This window comes from Epinephelus lanceolatus, chromosome 6 (assembly GCF_041903045.1).
Source record: "Epinephelus lanceolatus isolate andai-2023 chromosome 6, ASM4190304v1, whole genome shotgun sequence".
NCBI lineage: Eukaryota > Metazoa > Chordata > Actinopteri > Perciformes > Serranidae > Epinephelus > Epinephelus lanceolatus.
Window position 1 is genome coordinate 6,644,907 of NC_135739.1, and position 25,271 is coordinate 6,670,177.

The 25,271-nt window shown below is 42.5% G+C and overlaps 1 protein-coding gene across 1 annotated transcript in view; it reads left to right on the forward strand.

The window, feature by feature from the left end:
- Positions 1–25,271, forward strand: part of reps2 (RALBP1 associated Eps domain containing 2) — a 34,273-nt gene extending 9,002 nt beyond the window's left edge. Inside the window, exons 2-19 of the mRNA XM_033620709.2 lie at positions 282–405; positions 1,550–1,725; positions 3,603–3,711; positions 4,185–4,291; positions 4,377–4,518; positions 4,610–4,673; positions 7,039–7,207; positions 7,326–7,379; positions 7,609–7,687; positions 7,960–8,025; positions 10,065–10,113; positions 10,212–10,348; positions 10,709–10,770; positions 10,911–11,000; positions 17,360–17,446; positions 17,528–17,661; positions 20,463–20,568; positions 24,040–25,271. Coding sequence (XP_033476600.2) covers positions 282–405; positions 1,550–1,725; positions 3,603–3,711; positions 4,185–4,291; positions 4,377–4,518; positions 4,610–4,673; positions 7,039–7,207; positions 7,326–7,379; positions 7,609–7,687; positions 7,960–8,025; positions 10,065–10,113; positions 10,212–10,348; positions 10,709–10,770; positions 10,911–11,000; positions 17,360–17,446; positions 17,528–17,661; positions 20,463–20,568; positions 24,040–24,108 — 1,824 coding nt within the window. The 3' untranslated portion in view covers positions 24,109–25,271. The remainder of the gene's footprint in view (positions 1–281; positions 406–1,549; positions 1,726–3,602; positions 3,712–4,184; positions 4,292–4,376; positions 4,519–4,609; positions 4,674–7,038; positions 7,208–7,325; positions 7,380–7,608; positions 7,688–7,959; positions 8,026–10,064; positions 10,114–10,211; positions 10,349–10,708; positions 10,771–10,910; positions 11,001–17,359; positions 17,447–17,527; positions 17,662–20,462; positions 20,569–24,039) is intronic.

The following is a 25,271-nucleotide window of genomic DNA, read 5'->3' on the forward strand; positions in this document are numbered from 1 at the left end:
GCTCCCCCAAAGCAGTCATTGTACCTCTAATCAAAAGAGTACTGGATAAACAGATCCCACTGTGCTGCTGATCCCTTACACACGGTTTCTTCTGGCTTTACTCTGTTAGAGGAGCCTGTAGTTTTGTATTACACATTATCTTGACCATGGTGTAAAATAATCACATGTTTAAGATTATGGATTATGTTTCTGAAAAGAGGAAAACACAGCAGGCAGTTGAAATGATGAGGTTTAATATCATATATTGTTAAAGCCTGTCTAAAAATGGTTTACTCTTTCAGGTGACCGAGGTGTGTGGAGCGAAACGTCTGGGCTACTTTGGTACGCCTCAGTTCTTCGTGGCCCTGAAGCTGCTCGCGGCCGCCCAGTCTGGTCTGCCCGTCCACCTGGAGAGCGTAACGACCAGTAAGTCTGTTGCACCGAGAGGAGGCGTCTTATGAGAGCAAAAGGGGATCAGGAGATTATCTGAACATGGCAGGATTTGGTCTAATCTGGATGAAAGGGGAATCGCGTGGAAAGGGCTAAGTGGGTTTGCCCTTATTACAAGAGCGCACAATCAGTCACACCCCCGAGCCAAGAGAAAATCTGTTTTCACAAATAGGTTGATGGATTATTAGAAAAGTATGTTTAGAGTTTCATATTCACCGTGGTGTTGTTTTGTAGTAGCTCACCTCAGCAGAGTGAGACACGAAAAGACGCTCATCCTGATTAATTCCCTCAGGCTAATTCTAGACGTATCAAAGGTCATCGTACAGGAAGCTCCGATCAGACAAGACTTCTGAAATCTCCTTTTTTATATTAAATGCTTTTGACTTAAAGGTCCAGTGTGCAGGAATTAGGGGGATATATTGGTAGAAATGGAATATAATATAATAAATATGTTTCTTTTAGTGTCATTGTGCTTTCGTTACCTTAGAGTGAGATCAGAAGGTCATTTAACCTCCGAGGTCGTACACTTCATCCATGACGGTCACTGTCTTCCTCTTAGTTCTCCAGGAACACCTTGAGCACACTGCGGGTCTCCTCGTAGATCCGCGAATGGCGGGTTTAGTGATTCCCTGGATGTTATCATAGAGAACTTTACAGTGACGCTTGGCGCCTCCTTTACCGCGACCATTCATGTTGTCAGAGTCTGGTTTGTCCCAAAGAACAACTGATGAGCCTGATGAGCATGAGCCTTTTGTATTGACGCAGGGAGCAAGTCCAGGTATACAGAGATCGCCATGTTGCACCGCCATGTTTCTACAGTAGCCCAGAACTGACATACAAACCAAGCACTGGATTTAGACAGGGCCATTTGTGTTTTTACGTTTTCATGTTACATAATTCAGCTCCTGGTAAAAAACCTCCTGAATGATGAACATTGACAGAGTTCCAATTGAGAGAAGTTTCAGCTGGTTGCAGTCTGCAAACCTCACTGTTATGTGCCACTAAATTCCCATACATCTCACACACTGTTCCTTCAAATACCTCTTTTGACTTAAAAAGAAAAAATCTTAATATAACGTGGTAAATGAGACATAAGAATAATCCCCATGTCTCCCTTTAGATCTACCTCTGCCCAGATTCGCTGGGCTGAAGAATGAAGCAGAGATGCGATACCCAACGGTCCCCCCAAGCATGGACGTTCAGGGGGCTCAGTGTGGGACTGCACCTGGCTCCGTCTCCTGGACTCCAGCAGACAGGAGCACCTTCAGACACCTGGAGGCCAACGTAGAGAGAAAGGTAAGCTTGGGATGACATTTCTAACTAGCTCTCAACTGTGACTAGCTGCTCTCTGACAGAATAAACTCTACAGATTAAAGCATGGACCACTGTTCAGATTAGAGCAGCACTGAGTGGGTGCTGTACCACTGAGGAAATGTTTAGAGTCGATTGAAGCACTGAGCAAAGACATTCCTCTCAGCTGTAATCATCAGAGCAGAAAGGCCTCATTGTTGAGAGATTAGAGGAGAAGGACAAACCTCCTTCAAGGTTCCAGCCCGGCCATAAGTATGCAGAACAGGGACAGACCTAAAGAAACCTTGATGTAGATCACACTGGTTCAGCTAAGAACAAGCAGATATCTTTCTATTAGAAAAAAAAAAAAAAAAAAAACGGTCCGGTTTTTGTGAAAAACTGCATCAAGCCGGTAATACCAGATTTTCGCTACTTGGGGGCGCAATTGACTCATTTAAAATAAAAAACAACCATAGGACAACAACTTACAAATAAATTTGCAGGTTTAGCTTACTCAGTCCGTGCAAACAAGGGTTGCCTCCTTTGTCCAGGCTACAGTAGACTCCTCGGCGCATGCACACTCGCACCCCCTAGCTCAGTCCCCGCCCCACCCCCCTCTCTCTAAAATCTGAGCTTTGCACGCACAGGGCTTGCGGATGTCCGCTTTTAGTCCGGGTGGACTTCCATGGAGTCCGCTCCGCATACCTTCTGCCGTAAAATGACGTATGCGGTCCGGTCGGTCTCAAAAAAAAAAAAAAAAAAAACGGTCCAAGACGGAGTACTGAACCGAACTGGTATTACCAAGAACCGACCCAACCCTAATAGGCCCAGCTGAATATTGCAGTAATAATGTGTGGTTATCACAAAATCCCACGGCACACCTGGATTTGTATCATGGCACACCATTTGAGAACCACTGCTCTATTTAATTAGCCTGGAAAACCAGACCCAAATCTAGAGAAATTTAGGGTCTGGCTATGAGTAATGCAAATGGCCCAACATGGCCGAGGGGTGGCACCAAGTATGCATTTGAAAATATCACTGCACGCAATTGGATAACACTACGACCAATCAGAACAATACACGGGGTGACGTATCCAGAGCTTAGCTACCAGCGGAGCAAACTGGTAGATTAGACTCTTGCCGTATCCGGTCGGAAAGATTCAAGCGCCGTCTTCTGTTCCTCTTTTAGAGAAAAAGCCAAGTCTAACTCGTTCATTGTAGCAGCCAAAGCCGTTTCAAACAACTGGTGTTCATCCGTAGCCATCTTGCAGTGTTTACTGACTGATTCCGGACTTCGTCTCGCAACACTGTCGTCATCTGTTTAGCTCGCCTCTGGCCCGCCTATATCAGATACGCCGATGTGATTGGTGCAGCTCGGCTCCAAGGGCATGGGTAATGAGCATCATTACTGATTGCCAGAGTGACTCGCTGAGCAAATTCAAATTGTGCTCTCACGAGAACTCTGGATTTCCAGGGTACTATTTAATAATTCTCATTCCGAAAAATACCAAAAAAAAAACAAAAAAAAACCCAAAACGACATTGTTTTTAGATTAGGATTAAGATGCCTGTAAAATGTTTTGTAATCCCCTCGAAACTGGAGCACAGGGGCATCCTGGGGGCCCTTGTGGTTAGGATGCAATGGAAACCATATAACCACACCGTCCCGATAGTGCACTGCACCATGAAAGGATAGCTACAGGTACTTAGCAATGACTTCAGTTAAGGTTACATTTACCTCTGCTGCATTAGTACATCACCCCGTCACACTGTCATGTTAATGGGAGAGTTTCCAGCAACTTGTCACATCTGTTCTGGGAATATATGCATAGAGGTCACTTAAACTTATGTTTGTGAAATAAAAATATTCTCTCCCTGAAGGAACCTTGGTCCCCACCACGATCACCGGCCACTTCACCACCTCGATCCCCCCTGACCTACCGCGGCTACCCGTATGCCAAGCAGAGAAACGGGGCTGACTCACAGTTCGGTAAGACAACTTCCAATCCAGTGCAGACACACCTCATCTGTTCGATTTGGGGTTGGTAGAAACAACTTTGTATCTGTTTATCACTGGGAAATGTCCTTTTTTAGCAAAGTGCTCTAATTCAGCGTGTTTGGAGCATTTTCAGCACATCACACATGCTCGTAGTCTCTTTGATAAAGTGTTTTCCTCGATGATTGCTGCTGTGGGTAACTGAAATGCAGCCCTGGACCAGCACTGCAAGATATCTTGCACTAGTCATGTATAATAAATTAGAAATGAAATGTAAAAGATGAGGTTTTACTGCATCTCTGACACCTGTTGCGTCCTCTAAAATGGGAAGCTCTGATTTCTCCCTCCTGGTCTTTTGATCTGGAAATTTATCATTCTCTCTGATCACATTTTTGAGGGGTGTAATCAGCGTGTTAGTCTCAGGTTTCTCCTCCACTGCAGCCGTGTTTTTCTCTGCTGTCCTTCAGCCTATGAAAGCAAACATTCCTCACGGCCGGTCGTTCAGCTGGAGCAGCATTCCTCGCCCAGTAACTACGGGACCAAACCCACTGTGGAGCATCCTGCTATGGCGCGGGTAAACCTAGAGTTTTACACCTTTTATGCTCATGTAAATAATTCTGTATAGCTCTTTAAGTAATGATTTCTGTGCATCCTCCCAGGCTTCTTCATCAGAGAGGCTGGACCAGCAGGGAGCAGTAGACTACTCTGACGATGACCCCTGGAGGATCACAGAGGAACAGCTGGAGTATTACACTAATCAGTTCAAGAGCCTGCAGCCTGACCTGGGGGCTCTCATTCTGGGTATGTACACCACCACCCCTCCTGCTGCACCTATTTATAAATTGAAAACCTCCTCCAAACTATGTCACCACTTTGTGACTCTTTTTTCTAGGAACCATTGCAAAGAACTTCTTCACAAAATCCAAGCTCCCCATACCAGAACTTTCCCACATATGGTAAGTGCTGACTCACTGTGCTGTCTGTCCTTGTTCTGCTCTGGGGTCAGTTAGGTGTTTATCAGCCAAGCACCTCAGCGTGCACACTGAGTCAGACAGGAGCAGACCTTCAACGACCTCTCATCCTGAAACAGAAGGGATATTTGGAGCTGTTTTATTCATTGCAACAACGAGAATGATTGAATAGAATAAAATGTAATGGGGAAGATATGTTCAGATTTTCACTACATGCTTATCATTGCCAAAAGAACTAACAGTACTGATATTATAGCAATATCTACAGGAAATGTAAATACTAATAATAATGATAATAATTCTTTCAGTGTAATTCATTGTTACCTTATCAGGTAGGGGTGTGGGGGTGGACAAAGCAAGAATGGAAAGAAACAAATGATTTAAAAAATACTGGGTTTATTTACACTATCTGTAGTATTAACATGATATCAATATTTCATTTTTTAAATGTCACCATTATTGTCAATACCAGTATATGGCGACATCTCTATCACACAATTTTAAGGAATAGTTTGACATTACACTTTGAGTTTTTGATTTTGTTACCTTTGGACAAAGTCAGGCTAGCTATAACACCATGTTTCCAGCTTTTTTGCAAAGCTAACCTGTGCTAGCTTGACTAACACGAAACTTTTCGTTTGATGTTAGTTAATTAATTTAACCTGCCACGTGTTAAATCCATTTTAAGATGCAAAAGTGACATATTACGGTTGTACTGTGGAGTTTAAAGTGCTGCTTGTTGGATTTTCGTTACTTTTGAACAGAGCCAGGCTAGCTGTTACCCCATCTTTCTAGCTGTTGTGCTAAGCTAACTGGTTACTTGGGGTTAGCTTAGCTACTACAAAACTATCCTTTTTACGTTAGTTATTATGAATGCTATGTATAATTTTTGAAATCCATTCAAAAACAAAGGTGTAAAGGCGACATATTGTGTTTTCACGTGGGAGTTTAAAACGTGCTACTGCTATTTTTGTTACTTTTGGATAGAGCCTGGCTAGCTGTTTACCTATGTGCTAAGCTAACCGGCTGCTTGTGGTTAGCTCGGCTAATACAAAACCATCCCTTTGATGTCAGTTATTTAACACGCTGTGTATCGTCTTTAAAATCAATTTAAAAACAAAGGTGTAAAAGCAACATATTGTGGGTTTAAGTGGAGTTTGGGTGGATTTTTGTTACTTTCAGCTAACACGAAACCTTCCCTTTGATGTTAGCTAGTTAGTGTTATGCTATAGGCTATATAGTTTGTTAAATACATTGATAAACAAAGGTGTAAATGAAACATATTGTGATTTTACATGGGAGTTCAGAAGGTGCTGTTTGGTGGATTTTTGTTACTTTTGAGCGGAATCAGGTTAGCTGTTGCTCATTTTCCAGCCATTGTGCTAAGCTAACCAGCTGCTCGTGTTTAGCTTGGCTAGCTTAGCTAACACGAAACCTCCCCTTTGATGTTAGCTAATGAACAAGCTGTAGGCTATATAGTCTGTAAAATATATTTAAAAACAAATGCAACATATTGTGGACAGAGCCAGGCTAACTTTTACCCTGTGTTGCCGGCTTTTACTCTAAGCTAACCGACTGCTTGTGGCTATCTTGGCTAACACAAAACTATCCCCATGATGTTAGTTAGTTGAATTTAACATTTAATATGTAGTTTTTTAAATCATTCAAAAACAGACATCTAAAAGCGACATGTTGTGGTTTTATGGTGGAGCTTTAAAGGTGCTGCTAAGTGAGCTAGGTTAGCTTTTATCCCCTGTTTCTAGTTTTTATATGCTAATTGAGATTGGTATCGATCAGCAAGAAGAGAATGCATATATTTTCCAACATAGTTATTCCTTTATTTTTGACAATTGTTGATAATAGTGGTAACACTTCATTTTATTTGTGATTTCAGAATAATTTTCTAGTGATTTCCTGTAAGGTTTCCAGAAAAAAACTGTGATTTGGCAGAAATTATATACAAAATGCAAACTGTCTTCTTTTATTTATTTATTTTATGTCCAATTAAAAATAATGAATACATAGGCAATTAGTTGCTCAGGTCAGTGCACAGCAGATCAGCAGAACATGGAAATATTGTGAAAAATGTCACATTTGTCTATGAATCATAAGTGAATATTTACTTGAACTTTTCTGTCAAGAAAATTCCTATCAATATTATATCAATATTTCTTTCCAGAAAACATACATAAAATTATTGGGAAATGATTACTAATGTTACTAAAATGGTTTCTTACACCATATTTAGTGATAACCTGAATTCATTCATCAGGATTGTTGTTTCAGACCTAACTCTACAGCTTCACTTTCAGGTTTTGCTGATTTTTTTTTTCCTAACTCATTTTTTAAGGGAGTTGAGTGATGTGGATCGAGATGGAGCTCTGACGTTCTCTGAGTTCTGCACAGCCTTTCACTTGATTGTAGCACGCAAGAATGGTTACCCTCTCCCAGAGAGCCTTCCCCCAACCCTGCAGCCAGGGTTCATGCAGCAGGAAGAGGACATACCAGATACTCCTGAGGTAAGGGAAACAGCCATTAATCTCTTATCTGGAACATTCACAGACTCATTTGTCTTTGCTGTAGTTTGCTGGTTGCTCCTATCCCAGAATTAACCCCTTACACTGTGCTTGTTTGCAGAGTGCAGAGCCTCTTATTGTGTTTGATGATGCTGTTCCACGGCCTGGTCACATGGTAAAGTAGATACTCCAATGCCAGTTAAAAAAAGTTTATGTGAAGTCCCTCTGTGATGCCTGTAGGGGGCACTAATAAGCTGAACATGAGGCTGCTCCCTGTTAGTCTAAGAGCATTCCCATCAACATGTTGAGCTTAGAGCACATGCTTGTTCTTCCTAAAATGCGCTACACTTTTCAAATTATCTCAGTCTTTGCATGCAGTGATGTTGTATCGTTCTCTTTTTTAGGATCGGAGCATTATAGAGAGGCTCCAGCCAGGCCTCGCCACGACAAAACAAGATTTGAGAGAGGAATCATGTAAACAAGGTAAAATAAAATCCACTGTTTACTAGTTTATTCAAGCAAGTAATGCCCAAATAAGTATGAATATTAAACTTTATTTGTATAGCAATTTCCAAAACAAAATTTGAGAGACATACTGTAAGACATATTCTAAAATCAGATGCAAGGCACATGCACTTCTTCTGAGTAAATACGCTGCTCTGCATGAAATATTAACTGGGATAGCGGCACTCTGTAAGCATTAATACTTCATGTATGTTGTCCTGCTGCTGACGTCTTGATCACTGTGTCTGCAGATGTGGGTGTGAAGAGGGTGGCAACATCTCAAGAGAAACAGACTCTGCAACTTCCTGAGAGGCTAGGTGATACTAGAAGTTATTTTGACGTCATAACATTAAAATGAATCATTTGTTCATTCACAGTAGAGTGCAGCTCAGGACGCATATTTCTGTACGACCTCACACTGAGTCCAGAGCAGATAATGACCATACTGACCGATCCTGACGCAGTTATTGTCAGCTAAAGCACTGAGTTTGTTACTCTATCATGCAGTTTTTGTCACCATAGTTACAGCTTGCCTGTAAACCCTGATTACACACGTGTGGGCTCAGGATTCCCAGTTGTCTTGTTGTAATATCTCATCAGAGCCCCACAGGTTTTACATTTTACATAACCAACTGCTTCTTTATCATCTGTACTGATGACTAAATTGGAACGCCTCTATACTGTGGAGTTTCCTGCATCGTTTGACTTTGGCAAGTCAAGTAAATAACTAACCCCAGAAGTGAACATGTAACAGCCAACACAGACAGTAGGTCCATAGTTTGTTTTTTTTTTTTTTTTTTACACTATATTTTCATATAAAGAACCTGAAGCATGATGTAAAGTAGGCTAGCCCAAACCTGCACATCATTTGTAAATTCAGTGGAACCCAGTTACGGTGATCACAGTTACAGTGATCGGTCACTGATATGGATCATAAAACTTGGGACAGAATTATTCCTCTACAAACAGTGTTTAAATATGTGTAACCCTCTTTTCTTGATTGTTAATGTTCCCCAGTTCTCCCAGGCTGTGGGTAATAAGCAGGCTACAACATTTGTTTCTTTCTCTTCATTTAATTTTTACCAACACAGCAAGACAGCACTAACACATTCCAACTTAGGGGTACAGCAGCTTCTCTTCACTGTAAAGCACGAGGCACTCACTCTCTCTCGTGTATCACTCATACCTGTCCCCACAAAACAAGGGCAGGTAGGAACCAATCAGCTCATAACCAAGTGAACACAATGACTCCACTTAAACACTGAGCATGAAAATACAAATGAAACAATACACAAACTACTATAAATGACCAGTAACTCAATAATGCTGAATCTATTTCTACTAAAATATAAATAATGTGCCCAATAGTAATGAAAATAACCCAAAAATATAATGTGTGCTGCACTTATGGTTACATTATTTACTTAAAGTGAACAAGTAGTCTGCTTACTGTCTCCACTTTAGGCCTTTATCATGCATGACAACATATGAAAAGCGTTTAAAACTACAGTAAGTCTATATAGATATAATTTATTTTTACTTAACTCCCATGATGCTTTGTCTCGCTGTAACTCACCTGCCTCCAGCTGACCACCTGAGGCTGCTGCTGTGTGTACATTGAATTTATGACAGGTTAAAGAGTAATTTATGACATGACAAACTGAGAAAACTGAGCCAATGAGATGCAGCAGTAAAACATGGTGTCCCTCAGGCTACCCTGAGTCAATCATGGCTGCTGATGGAGACAGGAAACGAAACAGGAAAAGCACCTGTGGTTGAAGCTGTCCTCTTCAAGTGCGTTGAAAACGCCTTCATGTGATGCCCCTCATTACTTTATATTCATGTAATAAACATAGAGATACAGATGCCAGCGAGAGGAATAAAGAAAAGGAAAAATATCGGGTCATAATAATCATCTGCTTATATAAAATGATTAATTGACCTGGACAGATGTGATCACTTAAAGAGGGTTCCACTGTATTTGTCCAAACCCGGTTTGGCTCGGGTCGGGTATACACACTCTAACACACACATCATGTGTCACATGACCCCTGGTGCTTGCACTGTGTCGGGAATCGTGTTACATTTGGTGAAAGTATGTGGTTAGTTTAAGAGTGACAGATGACAGACCTTTTACAGAAGCTGAAATATAAAGTATCCTGTGAGCACACTGCACACTGTGTCCAGGTGTGAAAAAATGACATTGAAATTACATGTAGTGTTGGATGAGCTACTTTACACACATGAACTTACAGTGGGTGGTTCCACAGGGAAGTTGTTGCTTCTCATTTACAACATTCAAACACGACCAAAAGTCTGACGTGCCTTTGTTAATTTAACGTATCCCTCCTCACAGAGCCGCCTCAGGATCTGGACCCAAACATGAGGACAAAAACTAGACCGAGGTGAAAATCACCCCATGAATTACAAGTCCTCTGCACTCCTACGTTGCTCTTTAACCTCATTATACTTCTGTTTTCCACCCATGTGACCCCACCTCCAGGTCCTACTCCAGCACCTCTATTGAAGAGGCGATGAAGAAAGCAGAAGAGCCTCCCACTCCTCCACCTCGACCCCAGAAGACCCACTCCAGAGCCTCCTCGCTGGACCTCAACAAGCTCTTCCAGCAGGGCGCTCCAGGTGCGACTCCCATCTGCAGGACTCTCCCTGTCTCCACTCAGCTCCTCTCACAGTATCAGTGTGTGAACACGCAGGCTCAGAGCGTAAACCGCCCGGAGCTACGGTGCATTTTGCAACAGAGTTATTGTGTTTTGTTTGCGACAGTTCTCCTTTCACGGGAGAACAAAAGGGGAAATGGAGCTGGGTGGGTTTTATTGTTCAGTATGGAAGGTGAGAAGCTCATAACATTGCAAGTCGGTGTCTGATTATGAAAATATGGGTGGTTTATTTGTGTGTGAAGAGTGAAATGTGGCTGCTGAGAGGAAAATACAGGTAAGCAACACTTGTTTACAGCTCAGTGATATTTTATCTGTATTTTAGGCATTAAAAGTGGATGGTTGCCGCCTCCTCCAGCCCTCCCTCCCAGACCATCAACCTCACAGGTAAGCCTGGTTTCATTATGGCAGCAATCCTCCTTTATCAAGTGAACAAAGCCTTTGTTGTTCCTCCGAACTCCAGCTGTACAATTTCTCATTAATTAATGATGCTTCTGCTAATCAGTACCTCTCATCTGTCTTGTCAGGTTCCTCATTTTATCACCGTATCAGAGAAAACTCCCCAGAATAAAGTGCAGCAGCCAAACTTTGCTGACTTCAGTCACTTCAGAGAAGAGGTGAGCATGAAATCAGATTTTCTTCATTGATTTGTCTTGGGGTTTGCAAATGTAGCAAGCAGCAGCGCAAATTGTCTCTGTGAAAGGGGGGAAAAAATATAAGCAGGCAAACTCAAAATTCCTTCCCAGATTGTCAGCGTTTTCCACTCCCTGATTTTCTGCCCTTCATCTCAGATGTTGCACCGTAAACGCGTCTCTGAGGTCATCTTTGTCAAATATACGGGCCTCTATTTCAAGACAAGAAACGAACTCAGGGGTTATGACAGCGGCGTACATCAAACTCGGCTCAGTCTGAATACATCGCTGATATATTTATGGCTGACGTGACACGTCGCCTGTTTAGTCTCCACATCATTCTCTTTGTCCTTCAGTCGTCTTTCCTGACAGTTTTTATAGTTTTTGGTATATACCTGTATCCTGTTACACAGCACAACAATTCAGTGCATGTTTTATATCCAACCTCAGTCCGTTGTTTGCTTATGAAACTGTACTGACACACTGTGGTTGATTTTCCACAAATTTAATCACATCAGGTATGCATTCATGTCTCCATTAGTCCCACTTTGTAAAGAAGTGTAGTAGTGTCCTCTTTACCAGGTAGTTCATATCTAATCAATCAATTGGAACGCTACGTGTTTACAAAACTCTTCTTTTTTTTTTATGTGACCGTCCTTCTGGCAGAGGGTTTCTGTCTTTATGGCGACCACCTGTCTGACCTATTGGACAAATCAGGTGGAGTTTAAAAGGGACAGTCCACCCCAAAATCAAAAAAACATATTGTCCTCTTACCTGTTGTGTTATTTATCAGTCTAGGTTGTTGTGGTGCGAGTTGCCAAGTCAGATATCAGCCGTAGAGATGTCTGCCTTCTGTCTGATATAATGGAACTAGATGGCACTCGGCTTGTGGTGCTCAACGTGCCAAAAAAATACGTTTGAAAAACTCAACAGCGATGTCAGAAATCATGACCCGGTTACTCAAGATAATCCACAGACCTTGTTGCGAGCAGTTTCATGTAGGAACTATTTTCTTTTTTCCCAAGCGACACCCACCAACCTCACCGCACAGAAGGAAGCGTGCATCTTATGTTGGAGGAGTGGCTCATGTTCATGAAGGCGCGACATGTAAACATTAATGGCGTCCTCCTCAGCTGAGCTATAACATTAGCTAGCTCAGTGGTGCCAAATGAGCTAGCAGTAGATGCACGCTTCCCTCTGCGTGGTGATATAATTGATGGGTGTAATTCTGTAGAGGGCAATTGTCCCATGAAGCTGTTCACAACAAGGTCTGTGGATTATCTTGAGTAACTGCATCATGATTTCTGCAAAGAGACATTACTGCTGAGTTTTATAAAGGTATTTTTTCAGTCCATTAACTGCTTTTGCCCAGACTGAAATATCTCAACAACTACTGCCATGAAATTTTGTCCAAACATTCATGGTCCCCAGACGATGAATTGGATCCACCACTTGGACACTGAGCACAGGTTCGCCTCAGGGCTGTGTGTTAAGCCCTTTCCTGTATGCCCTATACACATACGACTGTGCCCCCCTCTAGCACTCTAACATCATCGTCAAATTCGCGGACGACACAACAGTGGTGGGCCTCATCTCTGGCGGTGATGAGACAGCATACAGGGAGGAGGTTCAGAGGCTCGCAGCCTGGTGCTCAGCGAATAACCTCCTGCTGAATGCCAGCAAAACCAAGGAGATGGTGATGGACTGGAGGAGGAAGAGAGCTGAGCCTGCCCCACTACAGATAGAGGGAGTCTCCTCTTTTAAGTTTCTTGGGGTGCATGTGGCTGATAACCTAACGTGGTCCACCAACACATCAGCGGTAGTCGGAAAGGCCCAGCAGAGGCTACACTTCCGAAGACTGCTAAGGAAATGTGACCTGGATGTGCACATGCTGCGTTCCTTCTACCGTTCCACCATAGAAAGTGTGCTGACATACTGCCTCACTATATGGTACCCAGGTTACATGGCCAAGGACAGGAAAGTCCTGCAAGGGGTCATTAAATCAGCGCAGCAAATTATTGGCTGCCCTCTGACCTCGTTGGAAGACATAGCAAATACGCAAGCGCTAAACAGGGCCAAGAAGATCCTGTCTGACCCATCCCACCCAAGCCATGGCCTCTTCAATTTCCTGCCCTCTGGGAAGCGATACAGGGTATTGGAGAGCAGGACAAACCGGCTTAGAAGCACCTTCTATCCATGGGCAATCAGACTTTTGAAAACTTAACCCCCCCAGCAAGCCTCTACTAAGCACTTTGGACAATCATCATTGTGGGTCATGGGAATATGTGCAATACACTGTGTGGGTGGGTGATTGGGGAGGGTGTGTGTGTGTAAGTGTGCGTGTAAGTGTGCGTGTGTAGATTTTATTCAGAAGTGTGCGTGTATGTGTGTGGGTGGGTGAGTGTGCACATGGATGTGGGTTACATATGTAGGTATGTGTGATTTTTTATTCATTTTAAATATATAGAGGATAGATTGCCCAACCAGTTTCGTTGTAACATCTGTGACAATGACAGTAACGGGATTCTGATTCTGATGAATCCTAACGACTTTGGTGATCCCCTGACTTTTTCTCTAGTGCCACCAATAGATCAAACTTTCCACTTGTCCTGTAAAAACATCTCAACATTTACGAGATCTATTGGCACCAACTTTGGTACAGATAATCATGGTCTCCAGATGATGAATCCTAATGACTTTGATGATCCCCTGACTTTTACACGAGCGCCACCATGAGGTTGACATTTGTGGTTTTGAGTGTCATCTCTTGTCAACTATTAGATGGATTACCAGGAAATCATGTAGAGACTATTTTCTTTCTACCAAATCATAACTCAGAAGGAAGCATGCTTTTACTGCCAGCTCACCTAGCACCACTGAGCTAACTGACATTACAGCTCAGCTGAGGAGGACGCCATTAATGTTTACATCAGCACGAGCTTCTTGTCCATGAGTAGATGCATGTTTCCTTCTGTGCGGTGAAAGAGTTGGTGGATGTAGTTCAGTAGAAAGAAAATAGTTCCTACATGAAGCGCCATCTAGTTTCATTATACTGGAGAGAAGGCAGGCATCTCTATGACTGATATCTCCAACACTCTGCAACTCACACCAAAACAGTCTAGACTGATAAATAGCACTGCAGTTAAGAGGAGAAATATGTGTATTTGTTTTGGGGTGAACTGTCCCTTTAAGGTCAAAAGCTCCTGCAGCTCAATCCTTCCTCTCTTATCTAGGAAGTCACATAATCCCTCAGATCCTTCCTCCATTACTGAGTTCATCTTTTTAATCACTGGTGGTTTGTGTGTGTTGAATCCAGCAGACGTACCCTCTCACTCCTCTATCTTTACCTCCTCTCCATTTCCATTAGTGTTGCCTTTGCAGTATCACCATTTCTCTGTCTCCCCACAGGATGTTTTACTTAGTCCTAATTAAAACCTAGAAGACTGGATGATCCCAAAGGTGCCCGGTCTTATATTTTTCACTTAGTGAGACAAACTGAAACTCACACCAGCCCAAACCCCTCGGAGACACATGAGTGAACTATGGGCACGGTTAAAAATAGCTTCCTCAACATAAAACATGTCAATCTTAAGTTAAGGGTGAATATTTGATACCAGCATTTGCAGGGAGCCCTTGGGATCAGTTCAGTGTGCAGTTATGGTGAATGGAAAACAGCCTCGTGTGTAGACGTATATACTGTTCATTCTTTGTTCAGTTCATTCTAGTTTTAAGGACAAAGACGTAACTTTCACGTGACTTGTTAAGACTTCACTTCACTTTACTGTATTTTACTTCATTTAAAGGGTAGCTTTAGTACTTTGCAACCTGGACCCTATTTTACCATGCTTTTATGTCTCAGTAATGAATGGAGACAACAGTTTTTAAATTGATCCAGTATTGAGAGAGAGCACTGAAGCCAGCCCCCGCGAAACAGGCTGCAATGTAACATAAATCTGCAATTGTCCATCCATCCATCCATCCATCCATCCATTTTTATCCGCTTGTTCTGGGCCGGGTCGCGGGGGCAGCAGGCGAGCAAAGCACCCAGACGTCCCTCTACCCACCAACGCTTTCCAGCTCCTCCTGGGGGACCCCAAGGCGTTCCCAGGCCAGATGAGATATGTAATCCCTCCAGCATGTTCTGGGTCTGGGTCTGACAGAATTGGCAATTGTGCACCATCAATTTACACCCGCTAAAAGTGTTTGTTTTTGCCACTGACAGGCTCAGAATATTATTTTAAGTGTCTGACAACATTATGGAAAGGATCCCTACAGAGATAGACCTTTTGGTTAAAGAGTAAGATCCTATTTTAAACCAGAGACAGCCCCAAAATCGCCATCGCTAAACCCACCAGACTCCATTTAAATAAACAGTAATTTTAGCGTGTATAGAGCCGGCATATTTTCACATGTAATTGGGTGAGTTAAGGGTTTAATTTCAACCAAACCAGAGTTGGTGATTGTTGAACAGTGAAAAGACAAACCAAGATGATTTTTGTGAGTTTTATTTTGTTTCTGTTGACTTGAATTAAGTGTGTTTTATGATGATAAAATTACTGTTTATTTAAATGGAGTCTGGTGGGTTTGAGGATGATGGGGTCTATCTCTGTAGGGATCCTTTCTATAATGTTGTCAGACACTTAAAAACAACAGTCTGAGCCTGTCAATGGCAAAAAAACCTTTTAGTGGATGTAAATTGAAAAAGTTCTTTACGATACCTTCACAAAATCAGGCTGTGAGGGTTTTACGTACATATGTCTGAAGCTGAAGAGAAAAAGTCGTCTTTTCCATAACATAAATATCACAATATCTATCCACTCCTCTGTTGTGGGGGGCTTAAGAGGCTGCCAGCGCCTTGTGAGAGCTTTCTTGCGAGCAGATATCAAAACACCAAACATACACTTTGCCTTAAAATCAGTGCATCCTAAAAATAATGAATATTGCAAGGGCAGATCCTCACTTCACTTTCACACTACTTTGCTAACCTTTATTTTTCTTCACTTGACTTCTCTGAACTTCATTTCACTTTATTTATTCATACTTTACTTCACTTTGCTTTTCCAAACTAGGAACTTTTCCAGTGACCACAGCTGGTCAGTTGGTGAGACGCTGGGCGGGCAGCCAGTAACGACGCTGCTGCAGTTGTGACCTACATGCCACATCTTTGTTTTGTTTTCCAAAGCACAGCAGAGCTGAATACACATTATCCGTCAGTCCAGCTATTATCCACACTCACCAAGGCCCACCGTCTCCTCCAGAGAGAGGAGAAATTGACATGTAAATATGTTCAGACAGTGAGCTGGATGGTCATCACTCATATCTTCCTCCTGTTGTGTTTGCTGGCTTCACTCTTTGCTCCACAGGGAGATTTAGTATCTATAAGTTTATTTCACCCGGTTTGGTTTGCTTTGTGTTAGTTTGTTCTTATTTTTATCAGTTAGTGGTAAAGTCTGTGTGACAGTGACAATATTTCTTCAGCCCGTACATTGCTGGATTGAAGGAGCCGTGACCTACGGCTGCTGTGACCACACATAGTGCTGATGGAGCTCCTGTGGTTTAATGCCACTGCAGCAGCTACTACGCTACCTTTTTTTAAATGTTTCCATGCTGTGGTTGTGTTTCACATCCAGCGGTGCAGTGAATCTCAGGGTCATTATTTGTGTCAGTTGCGTTGCTCAGCTAAAATGGATTTTTAGGTTTCTTGGGTACAATTTACAGCAGCGGCATTAGCCTGTTTAAACCATCAGGAGAGCCCAGGCATCTCAGCTGCCACCGCAATGGAGACAGCAGCCCGTAGAAATTAGTGGATCAAATTCACTAAATCCAACATTAACAGATGGGAAATGATGCAGTGCTGAAATAGAACAAAAGGTGCTGCCTGGTAAGAAATGCATTCAACTTTCTTAACAACTAATCTTTGAGCTAAAATGAAGAAACTGACCTTCATGTGTTGGCTCTATCTTCACATTGTTGCACTGTTAACCTCTGTTGAATGAAAGCAGGTGGGGATACTTTAGACATTATGTCTAAAGGAGAATAATGGCTGAAATGCAGCAAGGAGATGCAATAAAAGCACATTAATCCATCATGGCTGCCCCTGAGCAGGCAGGAAGCTGCAGCAGGAGAGCACTAGATCGTGGTCCCTGCAGGGAAGGTGCTAATTTATCCCGGGTCAGGGCCGACACATTTCATCCTGCCTCTTTAGCAGCTCCCTCATATTATTTCACCTCATCTTGACATCAACACCAGGAAGATATGTTTTATCGTAACGTTTAAGTGGCCAGCATCTTTGCAAATCTTTTTGTGTAGTTTTACTCATGCTTTGGCTTTTGTGTGTGTTGCAGGAGGAGAGCAGTGTGAAATCTGAGGAACAGGGGCCGCGCTCTAGATTTGGACAAAGTACTGAAGACCTGACGAATGCTTCGAAACAGGTCTGAACTGCAAACTTTATGAGTGTCTGTGTCTCTGTCAGAGTGAGGAGACCAACTTTTATTTCTGAAACTTTCCCTCAGGACGTGATCGTAGTCTCTCACAGTCAGCCGCCACAGAAGCCAGTCCGCAGGAAATACCACCCAGAGAGCCAGAACCTGGAGACGCTACCTCCACCTGCCATGCCATTTCCTACGCCCACCAAACCTGCTCAAAAGTCAGTTAAACAGTTGACTCTTTAATCCCAAAATATCTTAACTCGTAGCAGTGGATGAAGTTTATGTGAGCCAGTATCAGTATTTTTAATATTTAGAATTACAGCCACATCAGCTTTATAAGGTGTCAGTGTTGTGTTTGTACCTTTTTTGCGCTGCCCCCAAGTGGCTAAAACAATCAGTTAATTCAGGTTAAAGACCTTATTAATTGTACATACTGTCAGGCAGTGGTTCTCAAATGGTTTACCATAGGTGTGTCGTTATTATTGCAATATTCGGCCAGGGCTATACAATTTTTTTTCTTATCTCTATTGTCTTATGTCGTGATAAGAGTGATAACACACGTTATAGAAGCTATAGTGCACACATATAAATGCAGGTGTGCCTTGAGGTGATTGTTAACCACTGAAACATATCCAGAAAAAGGAATTCAGCAGACACTGAGGCACACCCTAACTCACTGTAATGACTCCAACATGTGTGCTCCTGTCTCCTTGTTGACCACACGACTCATTGAAAGTATCTGTCATCAATAACAGTGGTGACTGCTGGTAGTGACTCGTTGACTGATGTCAAACCTCAGTGCTTTGATCTGATCGCTTCAGTGTCCACTGTCTTTGAGTGCAGGAAGCCGTCCCTTTACTGTGTTTAGACCCAAATAACAGTGAACGAAATGGAGATGGCTCAGGAGTTAGGATATGTGTTATGTTTGTATATTGTCTTAAAGGAATACTTCACCCTCAAATGACCATCAGTCAATACTCACCCTGTGTAATGTTGAATTCACTAAGAAAACCTTTCTTACGTTTCCAGTGAACAAAGAATCCAGAAACTGAGAAAATTCTTGATGCATTAATGTCACAGGGGTCTGAGTTTAAAGCAGCAAAACTATATCAAAACATCTGTTTACAAACTCTCACACAACCTTTGCACAGTATAATCCAAGTCTTATTTATCCAGTCGTGTCCTCAGTACTTCCCCAGCAGAGAGTCCTTTCTGACAGGGAACTGAACAGACAGTGAAACTCATCCACTGTAAAACTTGAATTAATAGCCCAGGCCATTATTTGCTTAAATCACTGAAATCAGCAGGCCGATATTTAGGACAAAATTGTTGTTCAGTGAAAATCGGGAAATCAAATCGTTTATTTAACCCAGTATGAATATTACTTATAGAAATTAGGCTTCAGATAACATCAATTATGAATCATTAGACAGAGCATCAGAGAGTGAGTTACAGCACCCAGCATACCAACACATCACCACTTTATCCTGTTAAAACAATACTCACAACTTGAATTAAATTTTATTTTAAACCCTTTTGACTCTTTTAATTCGAGGACTCTTACAGACTAAAGGAATATGAATAACTTAGAGGATAGTCTGAGTGGGCGGAAGTTCGCTACATACATCAGCCTCTCATTGGGCGGAACGAGCCACCCGCTGAAGTCCCGCCCTACCACCTCCGGTTGTGTAGCAGTTTTCAACCGTTTTCAACACGTCCTTTACTAACTTTAGTGGTGTTTGATCTTGCGGGGATGTAGCCATTTTTCTGCCATGGTTCGCGTCCTGTAGGCGATATTTTGTGGGCGTGTTACACCAAAACCTGTTTCCCCCCGGCAATATTTTTGCAAGCGCACCGTTGCTGTGGCACCGCCCAGAACGATTGTGATTGGTTGAAAGAAATACAAGCAGCCGTTTTTTTCTTCAATCTTAAAGTGAGAGTCGGCCCAGCGAGACCTTTCTTTTCTTGAGAAAGGTCTGGTGAGTGAGACTACTTACAGGGTAATCTAGAAATGGACACATAATTTTAGGAAACCAACAACCCAGTTTTATACATTCGAAGAACTTCTGTTAAAAACAATGAACTTTTTGGCAACCAGGCCAGGCTTCTAATTGAGTCAGGCATTTATTGGCCAAAATATGTAGCTACACCGGGCTGGTAAAAGGGACTAGGCTTCTAATTGGAACTAGGCTTGTAATTGAAGTTTCACGATATGCTATCTTCAAAGCCAGACTCCATTGACAAAACATAAATTTTACCTCATTGAACAGAACTGATCAGTTAGTTTGTGTTACTGTGTGACTTTGGTGAATCCTAACTAACTCTTGAAAACACATAAGTCACAGAACAACACTAACTAAGTGATCGAGGCAGAGGTAAACCAGCAGCTCCTGTGTTCAGCGAGGTAAAATTGCTGTTTTTGTGAATGGAGTCTGGCTTTGAAGAGAGCTTAAATAAGTGACTTTCAGATTAGTTCCCCGTCGAAAAGGAGTGTCTGTTTGGGAAGTACTGAGCATACGACTGGATAAATGAGACTTGGATCATACTGCACGAGTTGTGTGAGAGTTTGTAAATTGATGTTTTGATATAGTTTTGCTGTTGTTAAATTGAACCTCTATGATCAGGAATTCTCCACTGTTAACCTCCCATACTGGGGAAGGTCTTGTTTGGAGCCACTTATCTTAGCAGCGCTCCTGTCGAGCCTGACGAGTGGCGTCTGTCGACCCATCCTTTATGTTCCGTGTTGGAATCCAACCATAATACAATCATGCATGCTGTTATTTTTCTTCCTTACACCTCTTTGTGTCTGTCCGTCTGACCACTGCAGTTCCTCTTTTCACTGACGAAAGTACAACCAACACGTGACTTTTATTTATTGGGGTGAGAACTTTATGTACAAATGGTCATTTGGGAGGTGAGGTATTCCTTGAAGTTCTGAACAAGGTCGGTTATGTTACACTTCTCTATCCGTCTAGAAAATGTGATAAATCTGATAAAAGTGGATAAAATTGTCTCTCAGGCTGCTGTCCAAACAGAAGAGAGAGATCCAGATGGCGATCCGCAAAAACAAGGAAACCAATGCAGTGTTGACGCGCCTCAATAGCGAGCTCCAACAGCAACTCAAGGTCAGCACATCTTCTGTTTCTCAGAGCACAGCACACTGTAGATGCAGCCATACCACACTATGTATATAGTATCCTGCTGAGGGAGAGTGTGTTTCTTATGTGAGCGGGTGTGGACGACATCAGTGGCTGCCTGACCACAGTGACTTTCTGACATTTGCTGCCCTCCGCCTCCTCTGGGACTCTGTGAAACGGGAAAACCAGCTCCACAGCTCTTGGAGTGGTGCATGCTTGACACAAAGAATGCTCCATCACAGGACAAGGACTTTTACACACTGCATGTTCACCACAAGCATGAGAGCGTGGAAGTGTCCCTGTTAACACTGTTTCACAAGTTTTCAATCACGTGTCAGACGTTGAATCCTACGCGCTCTCAAATGAGCGCGACAACAAATGCTCCCATTGGTCCAACGTGGTGAAAAGCTCCGAGCTCAGCCGTCTGCTCCCCCGACCCATCACTCATAGCTGAACTAATGGCACTGACTTAGCTGTTTGCATTGGAGATCTGCCTGTGGCACACGCACTCACATTTGGAACACATGCCGCATGCCTGTCATTCTCCTCGTAAATGATCCGGCAGTGAAACCCTCACGCTCATATGCAGCGCTTTCACAGCTTTAATACAACAGACACTGAAGAATAAAACAGGCAGAATAGACATTTTGAAGCTGCTATAATGACATCCGTCTTTCATTAGTGCTCCGTAATCTAGGATGTCGTTTATCCGCTCTAATTCTGCTGCTTCTTCAAGGCATCTGTGGAATTTTGCAGAGAAAGGCATATGTGTCTTTATATAGACTCCAGCCTTGTTGAAATACCAAACAGCTACTGGCATTCACAACTGTCTTCTTCAAAATAGAGCCTAGGCTGGTCAGGCATCCAACGACAACAGGGTGTGTGAGGAAAGAAAGGAGGGCGGATGGAGGGAACAGCTCCTCTTGACTTTTTCCCCTAAAGTTCAACTAACACTTGAATTAAAGACAATTTCTGCCCTTTAATCCAACCTTAGTTATTTACTCTTGCTCTGAAGAAGAAAGCGTACTGAACACTTTTCATTTTAGACATTTGGACTCTTTATACGGTGCATTGGTTCCCAACCTGGGGTTTGGGACGCCCCAAAGGGTCCTGAGATAAATCTGAAGAGTCGCAGATTAAGGATAGAGACACTTTCACCCCCTCAAGCCTTAAAAACACAAACAAAATCACAAAGAAAAACCACAATAGGACAAAACATGCTTTGAATCAAGCACTTAGAACCAGTTAAACCCACACTGCACACTTGTAGAATAATGTTTGTGTGCTGTTTACTCTGTTTACACTTTCATATTTGAGGGTGTAATGAACATTACACTTTCGGGGATTCATCTTGTTATAGACCATCGTTACCAAATAATAAAACAGGAAAAGCTTGTGAGCTGTTTACTTGACTCTGTGCCACACTCACATGTCACACTCTCACTGCAATATATAGTGTATCTATAACACACCCCTGTCATCACGGTGGTGCACTCGAGCCGTCAGTACTCTGCTTACTCTCCTGCTGCCACGCCATGACAGTTAATATCGTCACCCCCCGCTCCCTGCCATGCAGAACTTGATGCTGTCCTTTGGGGAGCGACAGGGACAGAACGTAGACGTCACATATCAACACTGTGCATATTCTGCATTCTCACCTTAATCCATCCCATGTGAGTTTGCTCTTTGAATTGACCTTGTGACCTTTGCTTTCGTGCCACCCTCAGTTTCCCACTGGTGAAACCCAGAAAGTCAATGTCTTTGCATCAGTTTTATATTTCGGGTTGTGATGAACGTTAGGGGCCATTTTAGGCCCCGATCACACAGAATTGCCAAACGTGCAAAAGCCACTTGCCACTAGTAAAAAAAAAAAAAAAAAACACTCACTGTGCCTTTTTATTTTTGCAAGGCAACAACCCCGTCACCTCCTTATCTTAACCTTCCTTTGTAATCCATCTACCATTTATTTTTTTATTCTATTTTATTTATTTCACAGTATTTAGTAGCTAGTTCAGACAGAGATCTGTGTTGGTACATGAGACCCTAATAAAGAGGATGGATCATGGGGAGTACCACCAGTTGGTCCAGGAGCTTCTCCTCGATAATGGCCATTTCACGTACTGCACTTATATGCTTCTACAACATATACAATCTCAATGGTGTCTAAGTGCCCCCATTGTGATGGTATATATATTTAAGGAGGGTGATGAATCAGTAGTAGAATAGGGAACACCGCCCTGGGTCTAGACGCTGGTGGTGGTAGAGGTAGAGAAGATCTGGATGAGTAGAGGAATGAGCCTTTGTTGAGCTCATTCTGGACTCTGATACGATGGCTGGAGGAGGGTGTGACAGTTCTGCCTATAACAACAGCTGACAGCAGCAGGGGAGAGAGCAGATTTAAACTTTTTTTTTTTGAGAGAGAGAGAGAGAGAGAGAGTGGGGGGTGACATGCAGCAAATGGTTGCAAGCTGGAGTCAAACCTGCGACTGCTGCGGCGAGGCATCGCCATTGTACATGGGGCGCCGGCACTATCCACTGCGCTACCGACACCCCGCAGATTTAAATTTTTGCAGTAGCATCCTGATTGGCTGATAAAGATCGTGACAAATTTTGATGGGATAACTAGAAGAGTGAACGCCTATCGTCTGCTGATTGGAGGAAGCAGCAGGAGTGGGATGGAGAGAATTGTGAATGGATGAGCACAAAGAAAGTCTTCCTGATTGAACTTACGCTGAGCTTCATTTTGCTCGTGGATAAGACGGCACTTCAATATTTCCAATAAACTCCCTTGCACACTTATTGCTAGTGTGCCATTGGTTAAACTACTGCTTGCCATTGCTGGCGCCCATACCTAAGGTTGCTGACCCTGTCCTAGCGTGACCATCAGGACATTTTCTTTTTTAATTTTTAGCCTTATTATTGGTAAAACTCAGAGAATAGGGGAGTAACTGTATTCTGTTCATTCTGTCCCACTCATATTTTGGCCACTTAAGGTGATTCATCTTGTTCTAGACCAGTGGTTCCCAGCTGATCCAGCCACAGTGTCCAGATTTCTCCTTAGTCACTAGTTCATGGTCCTCACAGTTAATATGTTCAATGTCATACTTGTGTTTGGCCATGTTGTCGAGCTAGTTTGCTGTCTCTTTTAGGTAGCTGTCCGTTAGTCAATGACTCTACAGCAAGAAATGGCACTTTAAAATAAAAGCTCTGTGCCAGAAATTTACTGTACATAAAAAAAAGTGTGTTTTTTACAAACTTGACACGTTTGCAAGTCACTTGTGGCACATTCAGAGTGGGCCTGCGACCCACTTTTGGACCGCGACCCACCAGTTGGGAACCACTGAGCTAGACCATCATTACCATGGCAAACAAAACAAATACTGTAATTACTGCCTGAGGTGCTGGTCTTGCTCAGAGTGCAGGGGTCAAAGGTCATGTTTTCTCTTTGGTTGCCTGCAGGTGGTTCACCAGGAGAGGGTCACCTTGGAGTCCCAGCTGGAGCTCCTGCGGCCTCTGGCCTCGACGTGACTGAGCCTGAAGTCTGGTCAGAGTCATGTTACGTTAATGTCTCGATAAAACATGAATGTTTGAGCCAAGATACAGAAAGTTGTCGTCTTTTGTCATGAATGCATTATATATGTGTAAAAGGGGTGACGATGGGGATTAACAGGGATGTGACGCTGGGATTTCTCTGATGATCAGCTCCAGTCTCACATCCAGATGTTACTCTGTGTTACTTTTAATGTTTTACAGGATTAAACCATGTTTTTTTAAACCATTGTATGATATGCACATGCAAAATATCCTGTTATTCATTGTGACGTTCTAACTTATTTCAGTCTCACCCATGAGTCTTACTTTGCTTACATTCATGTAACAGTCTGTGCCCATCTTGTCACGACTCAGATACATGTTTCATGTGTGTTACATGTTCTGTGTTAATGATGGGAACTAAAGTGCTCTCGTTTTTTTCTCAGTCTATGTATACAGTGCATTTCATGTGTATCCATGTGTGGTCTAAAGCAAGTAATGGTGCTACAGATTAGTTTTGAATCTGATTACTTTTTGCACTTAAAAAAAACCCACATTTGCCAGGTTGTTTTTAAGGTTTGAAAAGCTATGTTAGATATGAGTTGGATTTTGTTGAGCTTCAGATTTCCAGCCTGCATACAAGATTTGAATGTTGACCCGTCTGACACTGGATTTGTATGAAATATGGACATTTTACTTGAAATTTTGCTCCATCTTTAACACAAGCACTGTATGACTTGATTTTTTTAACCCTTGTATGTTTGTTATCACATGAAGAGCTACTTCTGCACTGCAAGTCTGGAGAAAAAAATTCAGGGCCAATAAAAAAGTCCAGAAAAGCAAAGAAATAAGCACAATATTCCTCTGAGGTTTTGCAAGATAGATTTCAAAACAGCTAATGTCAGGTAGGGTTTTGATTTCATCTATGCAAAGATGTGGTGCTGCTTCAGCTTGCTTTAGACCATGTACCATCAGGAACAATCAGGATGTGTGGAGGGAAAAAAATGATGTGGTTGAAATACATGATGGCATGCTTGATACTGCATGTTTGCTAAAATGATGTGAGCCTTGGACTGTAAACTCACCTTGAATCATGCACAACTACTGAGCTCTGGGCTGAAGACAATAATCAAACTAATCAATAAAGTTGTCTATTTTTA